The sequence below is a fragment of the Mobula hypostoma genome, chromosome 8 (genome assembly GCF_963921235.1).
Source record: "Mobula hypostoma chromosome 8, sMobHyp1.1, whole genome shotgun sequence".
Lineage (NCBI taxonomy): Eukaryota > Metazoa > Chordata > Chondrichthyes > Myliobatiformes > Myliobatidae > Mobula > Mobula hypostoma.
Window position 1 is genome coordinate 77,933,227 of NC_086104.1, and position 18,094 is coordinate 77,951,320.

An 18,094-nucleotide genomic window follows, 5' to 3' on the forward strand; every position below is an offset into this window, starting at 1 on the left:
TAATATCCGTTGTAGTGCGTACAGGGTAAACGGAGAGATTTAAAAACAATCTCATGACAACACCACAACAACAATGCTTTTTCTGCTTCTGCTTGGTACTGCGCAAGCACTGCCGGATGGCCGTTATAATGCGCAGTCGGTGTGAACAGTGTGAGAGTTAAATTGTAAAGTGAGCTTTTTTGACTATTTAAAAACGCTGTCATGGCGTGCCGGAACAGACGGCCGCAGCACGGCATTTCGTTGTTTTCTTGAACGCAACCCCCCACATAACCTAACAATTTCAGAACAGATGGCAACGAGATTGAAGCCAGAAGAGTTAGAAATGTACTCACCAAATACTTTGACCCATAGCTTACTGAATAAATAAGTATACTCACTTTGCCCTGTTTTCTGTCCTTGCTTGTAGAAGGTGGCTTACCTACTTATGCAAGTACTTCTCTGACAATAGATGTGTAACAGCCTAATGTAACATTGTATGGAAATACAAGATAACACTGATGCATACATTTCACAAGGTGCTTTATTAATGCAACAGAGTTAGTCAGTTTTTCCAATGTTCGTCGTCAGCCGGGTCATACTGTCCGTGAACTCCCTGTTGGTTGCCTTCATACACTCCAGTATTTGTTTTTTTTTAGCTTTAAGTCCTCCTGCACGAGAGCCAAGAGCAATTCCTTTTAAGTTTTTCTACTCTGTAACTGGACAAACGCGCACCAAGTATACCGTTTCCTCTTCATTTGTTTTCTGTGTATCCTGCGCGTGCCCAGTAGGAGGAGATTCCCCCAAATATTCGCCTAATGTGGACGGAGATATTTTGAAAAACGCTTAGATGTAGACGCCTGTTGTTTTTACTCGAAGCCGGCATTTTCAAACTTATCCGGCATAGTGTAGACGTAGCCTCAGTTGACAATCAAATCAAGCTTTTCATTCAAACTATACAAAGATACAACTGATCGAGACAGCGTGCCTCTAGGGCCAAGGTGCAAAATATTCAAAATAGCAAGATTAGGAGAATAATGGTGCCTATCGGCGACTCTTTTGCTTGCGTCTTTGGCAACAGCTCTGTTTCTATCTTTAATATCTCTATTTTTCCCTTTCAGGGTTGTTTTGAAGACCCTGACCTGGAGTTACATGCTGACTTCGGTTCTGTGGGAAGGGGATCTACTCTTCGAGTCTCATGACTGACAGCTATTCGATATGCCAAGGACGCGTCCTGGAAGATTAGTGTGCCTTCAGGGTTCTGGGATTTTGTGGCTCCGGAGGCAGACGGACTCAAGGTCGGTGCCGCCGCAGGAAACGGGCATGTCGTGGGAGAACACAGAAGGTTGGAAGCAACAGGCAGGCTGTTGAGGGCTGTGTGTCCAGACACCTGAGTTCTTTGGGCACAGAGTTTGGAAAAAGCAACACAACAAACTTTTAACACCATAAATCAGTGAGTTGTTTGTTATGTCTCACCTCTCACTGTGAAACGGGACACCTCTTCTTCCCTTATTAGGGAGAGATTGAGAGCCTGTGGTATGTTGAATTACCAGATGAACGAGTAGTCTTTGGGGTACTGCAAGCCTGTGTCTTTATTGATGCTTTGCTGCACGCTTGAATGCTTGGTGGGTGGCACTGATGCTTTTTTGCTGGGTGGGGGTCGTTGCTTTGCTGCTGCTTACACGTGGGTGGGAGTGAGCTGGGAGGGCCGACTTTGGGGTTCTAACATTTAACTGTCATTCATTCTTTGGGGCACTCCTCTGTTTTTGTGGATGTTTGCAAAGGAAAAGAATTTCAGGATGTATATTGCATACATTTCTCTGACATTAAATGTAGCTTTGAAACCTTTGAAACATTCAAAACTAGTGAATAACATAATCCAAAATATCGAGCAAAGAACCATATTCACTCGAAAAAAAAACATATATAGTACAATTCCCTGAGCAACAATGTCCACCAATCGATGGTACTGTCTCCTGGCAGTGTACGTATGTGCACAATTCAGCCTGTCATTCCACTGGCTGAACACTGGAGGGCAGCACTGAAAGACGAGGGCAGGCCCCAGCCGAGCTCAACCATGCTGTAGCGCTTCCTTGTCTTTCAGCTGCTCCACAGCAAAGGCAAACCCGAAGCTTGAGGCCTGGTTCTCGCTACAACTGAGGTTACACAGCTCCCATGTCAGCTGTCTCTCCACCAGACTAGGGTAACAGGCCTGCAGCAACTTACAACATTGTTAACAGAGTGTAATGATCGCAAGTGAAAGTCCGAGATAATCTCCCACAGTTATACTCTGATGCTTCAGAGCAGTGGGCATCAACACAGAATGCAGCCAGCGAACGGGCTCCCCTTGTATCCGGACTGGCTCCTTCAACACCTCGGCTGGCTCTGCCACTGACACCAGTCCAGCTACTCCAATCAACGAGCAGCTCACTGATGGAGTAGCCCTGCAGTACCCGATGTTCTTGGTGAGGCATACAGCAGTGAGATAGATCAGCCGGTTGAGTGGTGTTACAACAGCCTTGCATTCAATGTCAGAAAGACCTAGGAAATGATAGTACACTTCAGGAAGGGGAAATCAGGAGAACACACACAAGTGCTCATTGAGGGTTCAGCAGTGGAAAGGATGAACAGCTTCAGGTTCCTGGGCATTAATATTTCGGAGGATCTACCCTGGCAACAAAACACTGATGCAATCATGAAGAAGGCATACCAGTGGCTAGACTTCATTAAATGCTTGAAGAGATTTGTCTGTCACCAGACTAGCAAGTTTCTACAGAGGCATGGTAGACAGCATTCTGTCTGGTTACATCACAGCCTGGTATGGAGGCTCCAAGGTGCATGATCAAAAGAGGTTGCGGAGGATTTTAGATTAAGCCAGCTCCATGAACTTCTCCACCATTGAGGACAGCTTCAAAAGGCGATGCCTCAAGAGGGCAGCATCCGTCATTAAGGACCCTCACCATCTGGGATATGCCCTCTTCCCATTACTACCATCAGGAAGAGGAACAGGAGCCTAAAGACCCACACTCAACATTTTTGGAAGTTTCTTCCCCTCCACCATCACATTCCTGAATGGTCTATGGACCCATGAACATTAGTTAGCTATTAATGTTGATAAAAAGTCTGCCCAATACATCAACTTTTCCATAGATGTTGCCTGGCCTGCTGAGCTCCTCCAGCATTTTGTGTGTATTAATTTGCTATTCCTATTTTGCACAACTTACTGTAATTTACAGTAACTTTTATATCTTGCAGTATAAAGTTGCCACAAAATAAATTTCACAACATGTGTCAGTGATAATAAAGCTGATTCTGATTAATTAATGTTTAGTGGTCCACATTCTAATATATAGTGGCACTGTAACAAATTCCAGCATACTACATATTAGGGATTTTAGAACAATCTGACAATTTCATCATCTCTTTTACCAATCCCTTCTTTTGTGCCCATCTTATATTTTGACTAAATTAGGCCTCAGCTGACAACGGAAATCATTCCATAAGCCTTTTAAATGAGCTTAGTGACAGTGCTACCTGCTGCTACCATTCAATATCCTTCCATTAATTGTGTATTCCCTTTGCCTTATTTCATCTCGCAAATTCATCACAGTAAAATTTTTCTAGATTAAATTTCATTTGGCAGACAATGTTGTACTCTACAGTTTTGTTCCACCCAGTTAATCATGCTGCCAATTTCTGAATCAAATGCAAACTATTTCATTATGATTCCAACATTTTGGACTAAGTCATAAATTTATTTTAAAAAATGAAAGGTGTAGATATGTGGGTTAAATCCAAAGGAAAAATGGCTGGAGTTACTTAGTATTTAAGTGCAAGTGAGTTTATTAGGTACATCAAAATTCAAGCTTGCAAAAATAGTGAAAAGAAAACTGCCAATATTTATAAAAAGACATCTACCAGAAAAAAATTATTGCTCCATACTTGTTCAGTGTGAACTCCTGGAAGCCCTGATCTCTCTCATACTGAGTGAGAGTGAAGAACCCCATTTTATTAGGCACCAGGACATACCATCTTTAATTACCCCCACAATTCCCTTAAGACTAAATGTGAATTAGAATATGATGTTCTCCACAATGTAGTTACAATCATATTGCAAAATAAACAGAATGATCTACCTTACATAATATATACAAACAACATTTACACATCCCCATTACTAAAGAAAAGGAATATTCCGCTGTGTATGATGGGAAAGGCACTATAAAGCCAATCCGAGTGTATCAGCTCAGTTTAGGACCCATTATGAGAATATTCCGGGGAAGACATTGAAGTGTGTACACTCAGCACAACAGCAGCAGAATAACGAGTTGAGTGTGAGGAGAGAGAGGGGGTGAGAGAGAGAGAGAGAGAGAGGGGGAAGGGGGAGGGGGAGAGGGGGAGGGGGAGGGGGAGAGGGGGAGGGGGAGGGGGAGAGGGGGAGGGGGAGAGGGGGAGGGGGAGAGGGGGAGGGGGAGAGGGGGAGGGGGAGAGGGGGAGGGGGAGAGGGGGAGGGGGAGAGGGGGAGGGGGAGAGGGGAGGGGGGAAGGGGGGAAGGGGAGGGGGAAGGGGAGGGGGGAAGGGGAGGGGGGAAGGGGAGGGGGAAGGGGGAGAGGGGAAGGGGGAGAGGGGAAGGGGGAGAGGGGAAGGGGAGGGGGAGGGGGAGGGGGAGGGGGAAGGGAGGAGAAGGAGGGGGGAGGGGGAGGGGAGGAGAAGGAGGGGGGAGGGGGAAGGGAGGAGAAGGAGGAGGAGAGGTGGGGGGAGATAGATAGATTGATAGATGCGTTTACTGAATGCACGTCCGTCACAAGCCCTTATGCAGAACACCCTAAAGGTTAATTTGCAGGTTGATTCTGTGGTGAGGAAGGCAAATGAAATGTTAGCATTCATTTCAAGGGGTCTAGAATACAAGAACAGGGATGTGATGCTAATGTGAGGTCTCACGTTAAGTATCGCGTACAGTTAAGTATTGTGCAACTGTGGAGGCCAGGTCATTGGGCATATTTAAGACAGAGATTGATAGGTTCTTTATTGGATGTGGCATTAAAGGTTATGGGGATAAGGCTGGGAAATGGGGTTGAGGAGAAAAAAAGGATCAGCCACAATTGAATGGCAGACCAGACTCGATGGGCCAAATAGCCTAAATCTGCTCCTATGTCTTATGGTTTTATGGTCTTAAAAGGAACACTAAGAAACACCACTGATAACAATCTTACAGTAACATACAAAACTGCCAACATTTTACTTTGCTTCCTGCCACTAAACCAGTTCTGGATCCAACTTACTTTAGATCTCATGCTTCTAATTTTATTCTTTTGACTGGACGACCATTTGGGATCTTTTCAAAAGCCTGGCTATTATTTACTTTTCTTCATGTACAGTGGTTAACATTGATTTTCAGCTCTTTATTTCACTCAGTCTTTGTCTCTCCATAACTACTTCCCAATCCTTAAGATCCTTGATTAAGAAAGATAACTTGACACAGATGTTTTGCTGTCCTTGTTGCAATGTTAGCACCTCACGCAAACAGCAACTTTTTAATTTTCTTCTAAACCTCAAGGTTCAAAGTCCAGCTGGATAGATGTCAAATGTCTCACTCCTGCAAAGTATGGCCTATGGTTTTTGATGCCATTATTTTTCATTTTGTGTAGATAGTTAATCTCATTAATTATTTTAAAAATATTATTGGCCAAATTAGATGAGCTTGCTATTCAAATCTCATTTTGCAAAATATTAACTATATTAAAAAGTATTATATGACAAGACAAAATAAAATATACCATAAATTTTTGATATCACAAGAATTGTTGGGATTTCAAACTAGCCTCCTAACAATGCTCAAGATTTATATACTTCATTGTGTTCCATTCTTTTCTTGCAGCTATCTGTTTTTTGATCAGGAAAGCAGATTTTATACCTCCTTATGGTGTTCAGTAAACCAGCTGGTGTCTTTATTTGTTCCTTGAGGCAAAATATGAGGATCCACAAGAACTGCGAAGTTCCCACACTACAAAACAAAAGGAAATGTTACTGACTGTTGGAAAATACTTGTGTTATAGATAGAAAAAATTACTATCAGACTTTAACACAGCTGATTTCTTGAATAAAAAATAATATCTAGCCTGAGATGATCATCAACTAACTTAAATCAAGATTTAATGTTTTAAGTGGACAACTTTTACAAGAATACACTGAAAATCAATTTAATTCCAAAATGTGTTATATTAGCTATAAAAGCATTAGCTACATCCATCATAAAATTGCACCAAGACTAAGACATAAACTATACAAAGTACTAATATCAAAGTCAATCAACACTAACAAATTTCAATTTATTTATACTACAGTTAGTTGTATATCCGGATTAGCACCAAAGCAACCTCAAGACTTAACATCTTCCAAGACGAGAATAATACATTATTGCTTTATTCAATTACTTTCACTCACTGAAATACAATCCCAAATTGTTGTATCTCATATTTCAAAGCTGCTTTAAACCTTTTTGTTCATAATGATCACAGTGCCGTTATTTACTGTTCAATTTCGGTACTTCCTTGCACTACAAAATGTTTGTATAATCTTTTGAAACCATGCTCTATCCCATACAATAATACAAAAATAAGCAAATGTGAATGAATGGTGTTGATAGTTGCATTGAATTTTAGCTCTTTAGCAAAATACCATTGGCCCCAAACAATGGGTAAAATGAACACCTTCATCTCAATGTTGGAGTGAGTCTTTTTTAATATAAAGAATTTTCACTTTAGGGACTTTAAAGGAAATAATGCTAACTATCAACTCCAAGCCAAACCAGAATGATGAAAATTTAAACAGAAAGGCACCTTCTAGCCACCTACCAAATCGGTTAGCGTACTGCTTTACAATGATTGAGGTTCAATTCCTGCAGCTCTCTGTCAGGAGTTTTTAAGTTCTCCCCATGACCACGTGGATTTCCTCGATCCAGCTTCCCCCCACATTCCAAAGATATACAGGTTAGGGTTACTAAGTTATGGGCTTGCTATGTTGGTGCCAGAAGTATAACACCACTTGCAGTCTATCCACAGCACATCCTTAGACCATGTTGGTTGTTGAGGCAAACAATGCATTTCACTGTAAATTTTGATGTTTCAATGTAGATGTGACAAAATAATCTTTAATCTTTGTCTTTAATATCTGTGCTCCTTATCAAATCTCTCAGTTGATTCTCTCTTCGGGAATGCAATAGTCTCTGATTCTTTTATATTTACCACCTACAGCTTCCCTGGAATTTGTTCCCAGAAAACCACCAGACTTTAACGTAAAATGTGCATTATCCGACTCCTTATTCTGTTGTGTCTGGCATGTTTCCTTTCTTAATCCTCATTTCCTGTTATCTAACTTATACCAGGCCAGCTTTACTAAAAGATGTCTTCAGAAAATCTATCTCGGAAGCTACCGCAAGGACAGAAAATGAACTGGACCCACTTAAGCTTATGCAGAATGAAACATTTATGTGGCATGAAGCAAGTCAGGCTGATTGTAGCTCACATCCTAAGTTATGCTCCATATTCTCTTCATTCATATTTAATTTTAAAAAATCCTCACGCTGACGTGTAGCCAAATATTAGGTGGTCTTTTTTCTTTCATGTTATGAACTATAAAATACTTGAAGATTACCTAGCTTGTAGAGCCTATTTGGCTAGAAAGTATTTCCACTCATAGCTGGAATGAAGCCAGACCTGGATCATGGCCTAAGAAATAATTTGAGGGATGGCTTCCACTTGAGATGTTTTTTTTAATATATTGGCACCATCTCATATGGTATTCCCCACAGCTCATTAAAGGTTCATATGATAATTTAGGTTGCATTCAAAAATGAAGAGCTCTTCACAATGCTCAGAGATAGAAGAAAAATTGTGAAGGTAATGCTGAAGAATAAAGAAAACAATAGACAAGTATATAGTTTTTCTCTTTGTAACCTCCAGATGGTACTGAAGTCAACTCAGTGACAGTGTGGGAACTTGCCAGCAGACTTGACATGCCAAGACAGGTTGTTCAAATACTGTATATTATTAGTTATTATCCACAGTAATGAGGACAATTTAAAAATAGAATTTTCATTAGTTGATACATTATTTAGTTGTATATACTGTATAATAATAAATATCCAACACCATTCTATTTAATCAGGTTAAACAAGATAAGAAGTTGTGGGGATGATCTAGCACATATCTTAAAATCCATAGTGCTCAAGACCCAAACATTTATCCCAAACTAGAGCTTTTATTAACCACCATTTGTGCTGATCATCCCAATTTTATTAAACACCATTGTTAAACCAATCAATGTGAGGCAATTAAACCAATCTGTCAGAAGTAATGGCTGACAGCAGAGGTCCGGGCAATGCTGAGAGATCAGGATGTTGCCTTTAGATCAAGACACAAAATGGCTCTTAGTCAGCAAGAGCTGCACTGTTCTGCATCATCAGAAAGGCAAAACAGGATTACTCACAGGGAATATTCAGCCATTTCTGTGACATGTGGCAGGGCATTCAGACCATAACAGACTACAAGCCACCCTGACAGTGATGCCTCTCTTTCAGTAGGCTGAATGTTTTTTTTAAACACAGTTTGATGTACGGAACGATGTGCTGGCAAGGAAGGCCCCTGCTCTCCCCGAGGAGCAGACACTCTGTCTGGCCACAGCTGATGTGAGGAAAGCCCTAGCCAGGGTCAACCCATAAAGATCTGGGGCCCAATAACATACCTGGTTGGCTGCTGAGGGAGCGTACAGCCCAGTCAACAGAGGTTCCAACAGACATCTTCAACATCTTTCTGGAAAAGCCCACAGTCCCTGCAGGCTTCAAGGCAGACACCATCATCCTAGTGCCCAAAAGGGCAACAATAACTTGCCTCAATAACTACTGTCCAGTGGCTAGAGAAAGTTGCTACAGAAAACTGAAGTTCACATGCACGACACACAAATTAAGATATATGCTACATGGTTGAAGATTGAACAAACAGACCATCAGCAGTGCAGAATAGGCACAAAAATGGAGTCTAAATGGTATTATATGAACTCCAGCAACAGATGATAACATAATTGGTGAGTTATTTCACATTTTTCAGAATTGGTAAATTTGCTTATTTAAAAATTGTTGTTGTTTGTAGGGAGTTAAAACGTTAACTAAAGAAACACAATGAGCTCAGAGTCTTTCCTCTTTGTGTATATTAGTGAATTACATGAGTATCTGAGCTAATTAAAAGTACATTTAAAAAAATAATTGGTTAGTTGCAGGCATAAATATGATTATCTAACAGACTGAAAATACAATTCAATAAACTTTAAAATTTTTCAGAAGATGTCAATATGCCCCAATTAAAGAAAGCATCATAGCAAATCTCTGACAAAGCATCTAATTCAAGGTGAAAAAAAGGTCACAAACTCCTGAAATTTATCTTAAAAACATAAAATTAAAGGATGCAAGGAAATAATTTTGCAAGAGTAACTTCATCCAGTGACTCAGATGATTATCTTTGATTTGCTTACTGCTAATCATTTTCATTACTTTATCAATTGTGCTTTAATCTAAATTACAAGAGCAAAGAAGATACTTCAGCAATCAACATGTATCAACATGTGAAATGGTTTTGCATTTCTCTCCAGAATTTATCTAACATCTTGATAATAATCATTAATGTTTCAAATTATCAACAGATGCTGCTTCAAGTTACATTTTAGTTAATGGTCAGGGAGAATGAGAGCACTTTTAACATCCTGATAGTTCACAGGGAAAAAAATGTAACTTTAAATATACATTTGCCATGTTGATATGCGATCTTATCACAAACCGCTAGTTAATAGATCCAATACTCACTTCAGTTCTTTACAAATGCTAATTTTAGACTTTTACAGATTATTAACTAAAGCAGACCAGAGAAATTGAACAGATTAATTCTTGGCTCCAGAATTGCACAAAATATGCATAGTGCACTGGCAAAACAGCCAGATTGAATGTATAATATTGCAGATATTAAAAATACAAAATAAAAACTGAAAATGTTGGAAAACTCAGTAGGTTATAACTTTGCACAGAGCAGTATTTTCAAGCTTCAATATCCAAAACCTCTCTTAAAAAGCTTTGTGCTTTGTGATTGGTGGAGCAGCAGAAGAAACTCCAAGAGTTGTCTGTTAACAGCTTGGTTCTCTTGTAGTTCCTCAAACCAATGAGTTCCACTTTACTTACTGCACCTGATAAGTTGAACTTTGCTTCTAAATTAATGACCAGAAAACTTGATCATGATCATGTTACCTACAAAAGGGTGTATTCCAGAAAGAAAATAGGTTTCTAAAACAAATTCTGCAGTCAAAGTTACCATGAATGCAGACCACGGTTTGCTCAATTGCATAGCCATTGAGACTCCAGACCCTCAGGTAAGGACAACCTGGCAAAATATCTATAGAGCAGGATGAAACTATCAATCATCGGTCAAGCATCCAATGACAACCAGCTCGGGACAATACACTGTCCCACTGAAGATTATCATAACCAAGACAGTGATCAACAGTCCATATCAATTGGAGGAAGCAAATAAAGGGTCATGCACCTCCATTTCTTGGGCAGATTTTCGCTACCCCACACCAAGGGATCAAAATCGCATAGTAGCACCAAAAGCCAGGTTTTGGGATGGCTTCCAGCATGCCTTTGGGGTACTGTGGTATGTTGTGTGCTGTACTTTGAAAAAAAATGTAGCACATGTTGTAATGCAACTACAGGTGTAAATCAGCCATACAAACTGATTAATCCATTTTTATCCATTCCTTAGGGTCTGGTTCCTTAAGGTTGTTATAGCAGGGAATGGAAGTGTAGACAAGTTCCCACTACCTATTAAATGCTCCTAAATGCAACTCAAATAGCCTCTGACAACCAAGTCCAGCTCCTGGCCTTCACGTGTGACCTAGCTACTAAGCCCAGCAAATCTGTTTCTACTGACTGGAGAAGGGGCAAAGGCGGGCTACTGGCATCTTAAAATCAGTCGCTTCAGGCTGAGAGGGCTTGTCAGCCGTAGCTGGCAGCTCAACTGGGAGAAAGAAAACTCCAATTTCAAACTTCCACTGCCTGATGACGGTACTCACTCATGGGGAAAGCTTCAGGAGTAAACCCCAAGGGAAAATCCAGAGTTGGAATCCCAAAGGCAGTCCTACGTTGAGTTCAATGCTGACTGACAACTCTTTTGAGGTTGCTGGTGCCAAACTGTATCAATCTCTGCCATCCCTTTGGGTTCAACAAGTGTGTGTGTGTGTGTGTGTGTGTGTGTGTGTGTGTGCGCGCGCGCGTGGGGGGGGTGGTGGAGCTTACTACATGGGCAACAACTTGCTGTCCATAGTATCTAGACTGCTAGGACGCAACAACCATGATCGACCTTAACCGACAGAGGCCTCAAATTCTAGGGTCTGGGTATTGCTGGTCAAAATGCATTTTTTAAAATTATATATTTCGAGATACATCACAGTAACAAGCCCTTTCACCCAATGAGCCTGCACTGCCCAATTACACCCATGTGTCCAATTAACCAACTAACCCATGCTTCTTGGGAAAGTGGGATGAAACTGGAGCACCAGAGGAAACACATGTGGTCATGGAGAGAACGTATAAACTCCTTACAGACAGCAGCGGAACTGAATGTGGGTCGCTGGACCTGTAATAGCATTACATTAACCACTATGCTACTGTACCCTTGCATTTATGTCAATCTTTAATTGCCCTTAAAAATGAGGTAATGGATTTTTTTTTTTAAACTGCTGTAATTCTTCTGGTGAAGTGCTTCCTGGATTTAGAACTATCTATAAATTTCAAAGTCTGGTGTGTGATTTGGAGAGCTGGCAGATGGCTCTATTCCAATGAGTATTGGAATCCTTATTCTTTTTGGTAGCCAAGTCAAAGAAGTGTTGTTGAAATAGCCTGGTCAAATAAGTTCAAAGTTCAAAGGTTCAAAGTAAATTTATTACCAAAGTACATATATAACCCTGAAACTCATTTTCTTGCAGGAATACTCAATAAATCCATTAATAGAATAATAACCATAATATAATCAATGAAAGACCGCACCAACTTGGGCATTCAACCATTGTGCAAAAGGTAACAAACTATGCAAATACAAAAAGAAAGAACTAATAATAATTAATTAATATCGAGAACATGAGATGAAGAGTCCTCGAAAATGAGTCCATAGGTTGTGGAAACATTTCAAAGATGTGGCAAGTGAAGTTATCCCCTTTGGTTAAAGAGCCTGATGGTTGAGGGGTAATGTCCTGAACCTGGTGAAGTTATCCCCTTTGGTTAAAGAGCCTGATGGTTGAGGGGTAATGTCCTGAACCTAGTAGCATGAGTTCTGAGCCTCCTGTACCTTCCTGATGGTAGCAGCGAGAAGAGAGCAGACCAGGGTGATGGGGGTCCCTGATGATGGACGCTGCTTTCCTGTGACAACACTTTGTGTAGATGTGCTTAATAGTGGGGAGGATTTTACCCATTATGGACAGGGCCAGATTCACTACTTTTTGTAGGATTTTCTATTCAAGGGCATTGGTGTTTCCATGCTGAGGCTGCAATGCAACCAGTCAATATACGCTCCACTACGCATCCATAAAAGTTTGTCAAAGTTTTAGATGTCATGTCGAATCTTCAAAAACTACCAAGGAAGTAGAGGCACTGCCGTGCTTTCTTTGTAATTGCCCTCACGTGCTGGACCCTGGACTGGTCCTGCAAAATAATAACACTGAGGTATTTAAAGTTGCTAACCCTCTCCACCCCTGATGGTCTGATGAGGAGTGGCTCATGGGGCTCTGGTTTCATCCTCCTGAAGTCAATAATCAGTTCCTTGGTCTTGCTGACATTGACTAGGAGGTTGCTGTTATGTTACCACTCCGCCAGATTTTCAGTCTCCCTCCTGTATGCTGATTCGTCACCACCTTTGATTCAGCCTCTCACAGTGGTGCCATCAGCAAACTTGTACATTGCATTGGAGCTGTGCTTAGCCACACAGTCATAGTGTAAAGTGAGTAGAGCAAAGGGCTAAGCACACAGTCTTGTAGTGCACCTGTACTGACGGAAATTGTGTTGCCAATCCAAACTGACTGGGGTCCAATTGCATAAGTTGGTATTGAGGCCAAGGTCTTGGAGCTCATTGATTAGTTTTGAGGGGATGATGGTATTGAACGCCAAGCTGTGGTTGATAAAGAGCATTCTAATGTATGCATCTTTGCTGCCTAGATGTTCCAGGATTGACTGGCGAGTCAAAGAGATGGCATCTGCTGTGGATCTATTGTTCCAGTAGGCAAACTGGAACAGATCCAATCACAAATAAGAGAAACTCTGCAGATACTGGAAATCCAAGCAATAAAATGCTGGAGAAACTCAGCAGGCCAAGAAGCATCGATGGAAGAGTAACAGTCGATGTTTTGGCCTGAGACCCTTCATCAGAACTGTAGAAAAAAGATGAGAAGTCATAGTAAGAAGGTTGGGGGAGGGGAGGAATGGATCCAAGTCGCTCCTCAGGCAGGAGTTGACGTACTTCATCACCAACCTCTCAAAACACTTCATCACTGTGGATGTAAATGCTACTGGATGATAAGTCTTTGAGGCAGGTTATGATGTTCTTCCTAGGCATTGGTGTAAGCGAAGTCTCCTTGAAGCACTCAATACCATCAGACTAACGAAACGAGAGGTTGAAGATCTCAGTGAACACTCCAGCCAGTTGATCAGCACAGGTCTTTCGTGGATTCACCCTCTGGAAGGCTGTTCACACATCGGCCTCAGAGACTGAAATCACAGGATCACTGGGGGCTGTGGGAGTTTGTGGTTCCTCTATGTGTTGATGGTCAAATCGAGCATAGAAGTCATTAAGCTCATCTGGAAGTGAAGCTTGATGTAACTTTACAAGAAGTAATAGCATTCAAGCCCTACCACAACTTTCAAGCATCCTTCATTGATTCAAGTTTAGTCTGGAATTGCCACTTCACCTATCAGATGGCTTTCCAGAGATTGTACCTAGACCTCTTGTAACTTTCTCGGCCACCAGTCTTGAATGTTTCTGATCTGGCCCCGAGAAGATTGAGAATCTTATTCTTCTTCCAGGGCTTCTGGTTGGGGAAGACGCTGGATGATTTTGTGGGACACACTCATCTATAAACCCCATTTCCAAAAAAGTTGGGATATTTTCCAAAATGCAATAAAAACAAAAATCTGTGATATGTTAATTCACGTGAACCTTTATTTAACTGACAAAAGTACAAAGAAAAGATTTTCAATAGCTTTACTGACCAACTTCATTGTATTTTGTATATATACACAAATTTAGAATTTGATGGCTGCAACACACTCAACAAAAGTTGGGACAGACCCCTTTGTGCCAAAATTCATGAGAATTGTTAGTCAATTCAAAAGGAACATTTCTCAACGCAAGGTTACAGAGAATTTAGGTCTTTCAACAGCTACAGTACATAATACTGTGAAAAGATTCAGAGAATTCAGAGACATCTCAGTGCGTGAAGGACAAGGTCGGAACCCACTGTTGAATGCGCGTGATCTTCGAGCCCTCAGGCAGCACTGCCTAAGAAACCGTAATGCTACTGTGACAATTATAGCCACCTGGGCTCGGGAGTACTTCAGAAAACCGTTGTCACTCAACACAGTCGGTCACTGCATCCAGAAATGCAACTGGAAACTGTATTACGCAAGGAGGAAGCCATACATCAACTCTATGCAGAAACGCCGGCGAGTTCTCTGGGCCCGAGCTCATCTCAGATGGACCGAAAGACTGTGGAACCGTGTGCTGTGGTCAGATGAGTCCACATTTCAGCTAGTTTTCGGAAAAAATAGGCGTTGAGTTCTCCGTGCCAGAGATGAAAACGACCATCCAGATTGTTATCAGTGAAAGGTGCAAAAGCCAGCATCTGTGATGGTATGGGGGTGCATCAGTGCCCACGGCATGGGTGAGTTGCATGTATGTGAAGGTACCATTGACTCTGTGGCGTATATTAGGATTTTAGAGAGACATATGTTGCCATCAAGGCGACGTCTCTTCCCGGGACGTCCATGCTTATTTCAGCAGGATAATGCCAGACCACATTGTGCATGGGCTACAACAGCGTGACTTTGTAGACACAGAGTGTGTGTGCTTGACTGGCCTGCTGCCAGTCCAGATCTAGCTCCTATTGAAAATATATGGCGCATCATGAAGAGGAGGGTCAGACAACGGAGGCCACAGACTGTTGAGCAGCTGAAGTCTTATATCAAGCAAGAATGGATAAAATTTCCAATTGCAAATCTACTACAATTAGTATCCTCAGTTCCAAAACGATTAAAAAGTGTTATTAAAAGGAAAGGTGATGTAACACAATGCCTCTGTCCCAACTTTTGTTGAGTGTGTTGCAGCCATCAAATTCTAAATTTATGTATTTTTACAAAATACAATTAAGTTGGTCAGTAAAACTATTGAAAATCTTTTCTTCGTACTTTTGTCAGTTAAATAAAGGTTCACGTGAATTAACATATCACAGATTTTTGTTTTTATTGCATTTTGAAAAATATCCCAACTTTTCTAGAAATGGGGTTTGTACAACTGTTTTGGAAAGGTTTTTGATAATGCATCTGAAGGTGCCTAGATTTAGAACAATGCCCTGTGGAACTCTTCCAGTGACATCCTGGGGCTGGAATGAATGACCTTCAACAACCACAACCATCTCCCTTCTGATGAATATAACTCCAACCACTAGATATTTCCCTTTTTTTGCCCAGATTTGCAAACTTCCGGCATATAAAAGGGACATAGAATCTAATGCTCCAATCAAACTGTGTATGAGTTACACTAGAAATGTATAAGAGTATACTGTGCATAAAAATGAACCAAATCACCATTGGCTACATTCTTAACAAGCACTAATGAGCCTGCATACTGTAGGCTTTAAAAAAGCAACTTGCCTTTCAACAACAGGGAAACCAAGTCAAATCTGATAGGCTTATTTAACAAAACCTCTGATTGAACAATTACTTCTTTTCTTTTTTAGTTATAAAACAATCTAAACTGGTCAGGTTTATGCAATTGTAAATGCTAAGAACAATTGACCATGATTAGCAATTCTGATGCAAAGCAACACACACAAACTCCTGGAGGAACTCAGCAGACCAGGGGGCATCTATGGAAAAGAGTAAACAGTCAATGTCTCGGACCAAGACCCTTCTTCAGGACCGGAAAGGAAGGGGAGAAATCAAAGTAAGAAGGTGGGGAGAAGGGAAGAAGTACAATTTGGCAGGTGATAGGTGAAATCAGGAGAGGATGAAGTAAAGAGCTAGGAAGTTGATTGGTGAAAGAGATACAGGGCTGAAGAAAGGGGAATCTGATAGGAGAGGATAGAAGACCATGGTAGAAAGGGAAGGGGGAGGAGCACCTGAAGGAGATGATGGGCAGGTAAGGAGATGAGGTGAGAGAGGAAAACAGGAATGGGGAATGGTGAAGGAGAGGAGAGGGGATCAATTATGGACAGTTGGAGAAATCAATGTTCATGACATCAGGTTGGAGGCTACCCATTCAGAATGTAAGGTGTTGCTGTTCCAACCTGTGTGTGGCCTCCTTGCGGCCATAGAGGAGACCATGGACAGGGAAGTGGAATTGAAACAGGTGGCTACAGGGAGATCCCACTTTTTCTGGCAGATGGAACATAGGTGCTCGGTGAAGCAGTCTCCCAATCTATGTCGGATCTCAGGATACAGGAGGCCACACTGGGTGCACTGGAGACAGTGGATGGCCCCAACAGAATCACAGGTGAAGTGTCGCCTCACCTGCAAGAACTATTTGGGGCCTTGAATAGTAGTGAGGGAGGTGGTGTAGGGGCAGTTGTAGCACTTGTTCCACTTTAAAGATAAGTACCAGCAAGGGAGGAATGAGTGGACAAGAGAGTCGTGTGGAGAGCGATCCCTGTGGAAAGCAGAAAGGGGGGGGGGGTAAGAGAAAGACGTGCTTGGTGGTGGGGTCCTGTTAGAGATGGCAGAAATTACATAGAATTATGTGTTGGAATCGGAGACTAGTGGGGTGGTAGATGAGGACAAGATGAACCTTATTCCTGGAGTGGCAGCAGAAGGATAGGGTGAGGGCAGACGTACGCAAAATGGAAGAGATGCAGTGAGGGCAGCGTTGATGGTGGAGGAAGGTAAGCCCCTTTCTTCGAAGGAGAAGGACACCTCAGTAGTTCTGGAATGAAAAGCCTCATCCTGAAAACAGATGAGGTGGAGAAGGAGGAACTGAGAGAAGGGAATGGAATTTTTACAAAGGGTGGGAAGAGATATAGTTCAGGTACCTGTGGGAATCAGTGGGTTTATAAAAGATATCGGTCGACAGACTGTCTCCAAAGATTCTGATACAAATTATCCAAGATTGCACTTGTATTGGAAAGCTGTTTCAAAATTGTGCTTTTGAAGTATTTCTTTAAATAATGAGTTTAGCTGGGCAAAGCTAGATTAATACAGCTGAAATGAAATAAAAATTTAATCATAGTGATTATCCTCAACTGTAGACAGCTTAAAAAGCAGAAAGTGACACTAAAACATGAAATATTTTTGCTATAGAATGGAATATATTACTGAGTTGGGAAGTTGTGCCTACTATGTACTTTTATCCTTGTGCACTAAGGAACTTACTTTTTGAAGCTTCTTCAAATTCCTACAAATAAGCCTATTAGTGATGAATGCGTCCTTGGCCCATAGTGTGGATAAGATCTGATTCTAGCCCGATGTTTTCAAAATGAGTACAATAGATACGCAAGTCCTTTGTGTTTCATGTTAAAACATTAAGACAACATGCTGTACTGTTTATTAACTGGAAACTATATTTATGTTCACTGCAACTCAAGACAAAATAATTAAAAGCCACTAAAATTAAAGCCAGTCGGTTTCCCGATACGTGTGAAACAGTGTTGCGTAAGGAATAACAATTAGCCAATGTCTTGGAATCAAGAATAATTTGCTGAATTTGATTGTTATCCTTTATGGAAGGATAAGGAAATTCTGCAGTATTTTAATATTGCATTACAAAAGCATAAGGTCCAGGCCACTCACCACCTAAAAGTCTATCCTGTCATTCGATGAAAT

General features: G+C 41.3%; 1 protein-coding gene across 4 annotated transcripts in view; it reads right to left on the bottom strand.

Annotated features, from left to right (window-relative positions):
- slx4ip (SLX4 interacting protein) overlaps positions 1–18,094 on the bottom strand; it is a 141,825-nt gene that overhangs the window by 89,247 nt on the left and 34,484 nt on the right. For all 4 annotated transcript variants that reach the window (XM_063056154.1, XM_063056155.1, XM_063056156.1 and 1 more), the window contains one exon: positions 5,891–5,980. In XM_063056154.1, the coding sequence (XP_062912224.1) occupies positions 5,891–5,980 (90 nt within the window). The remainder of the gene's footprint in view (positions 1–5,890; positions 5,981–18,094) is intronic.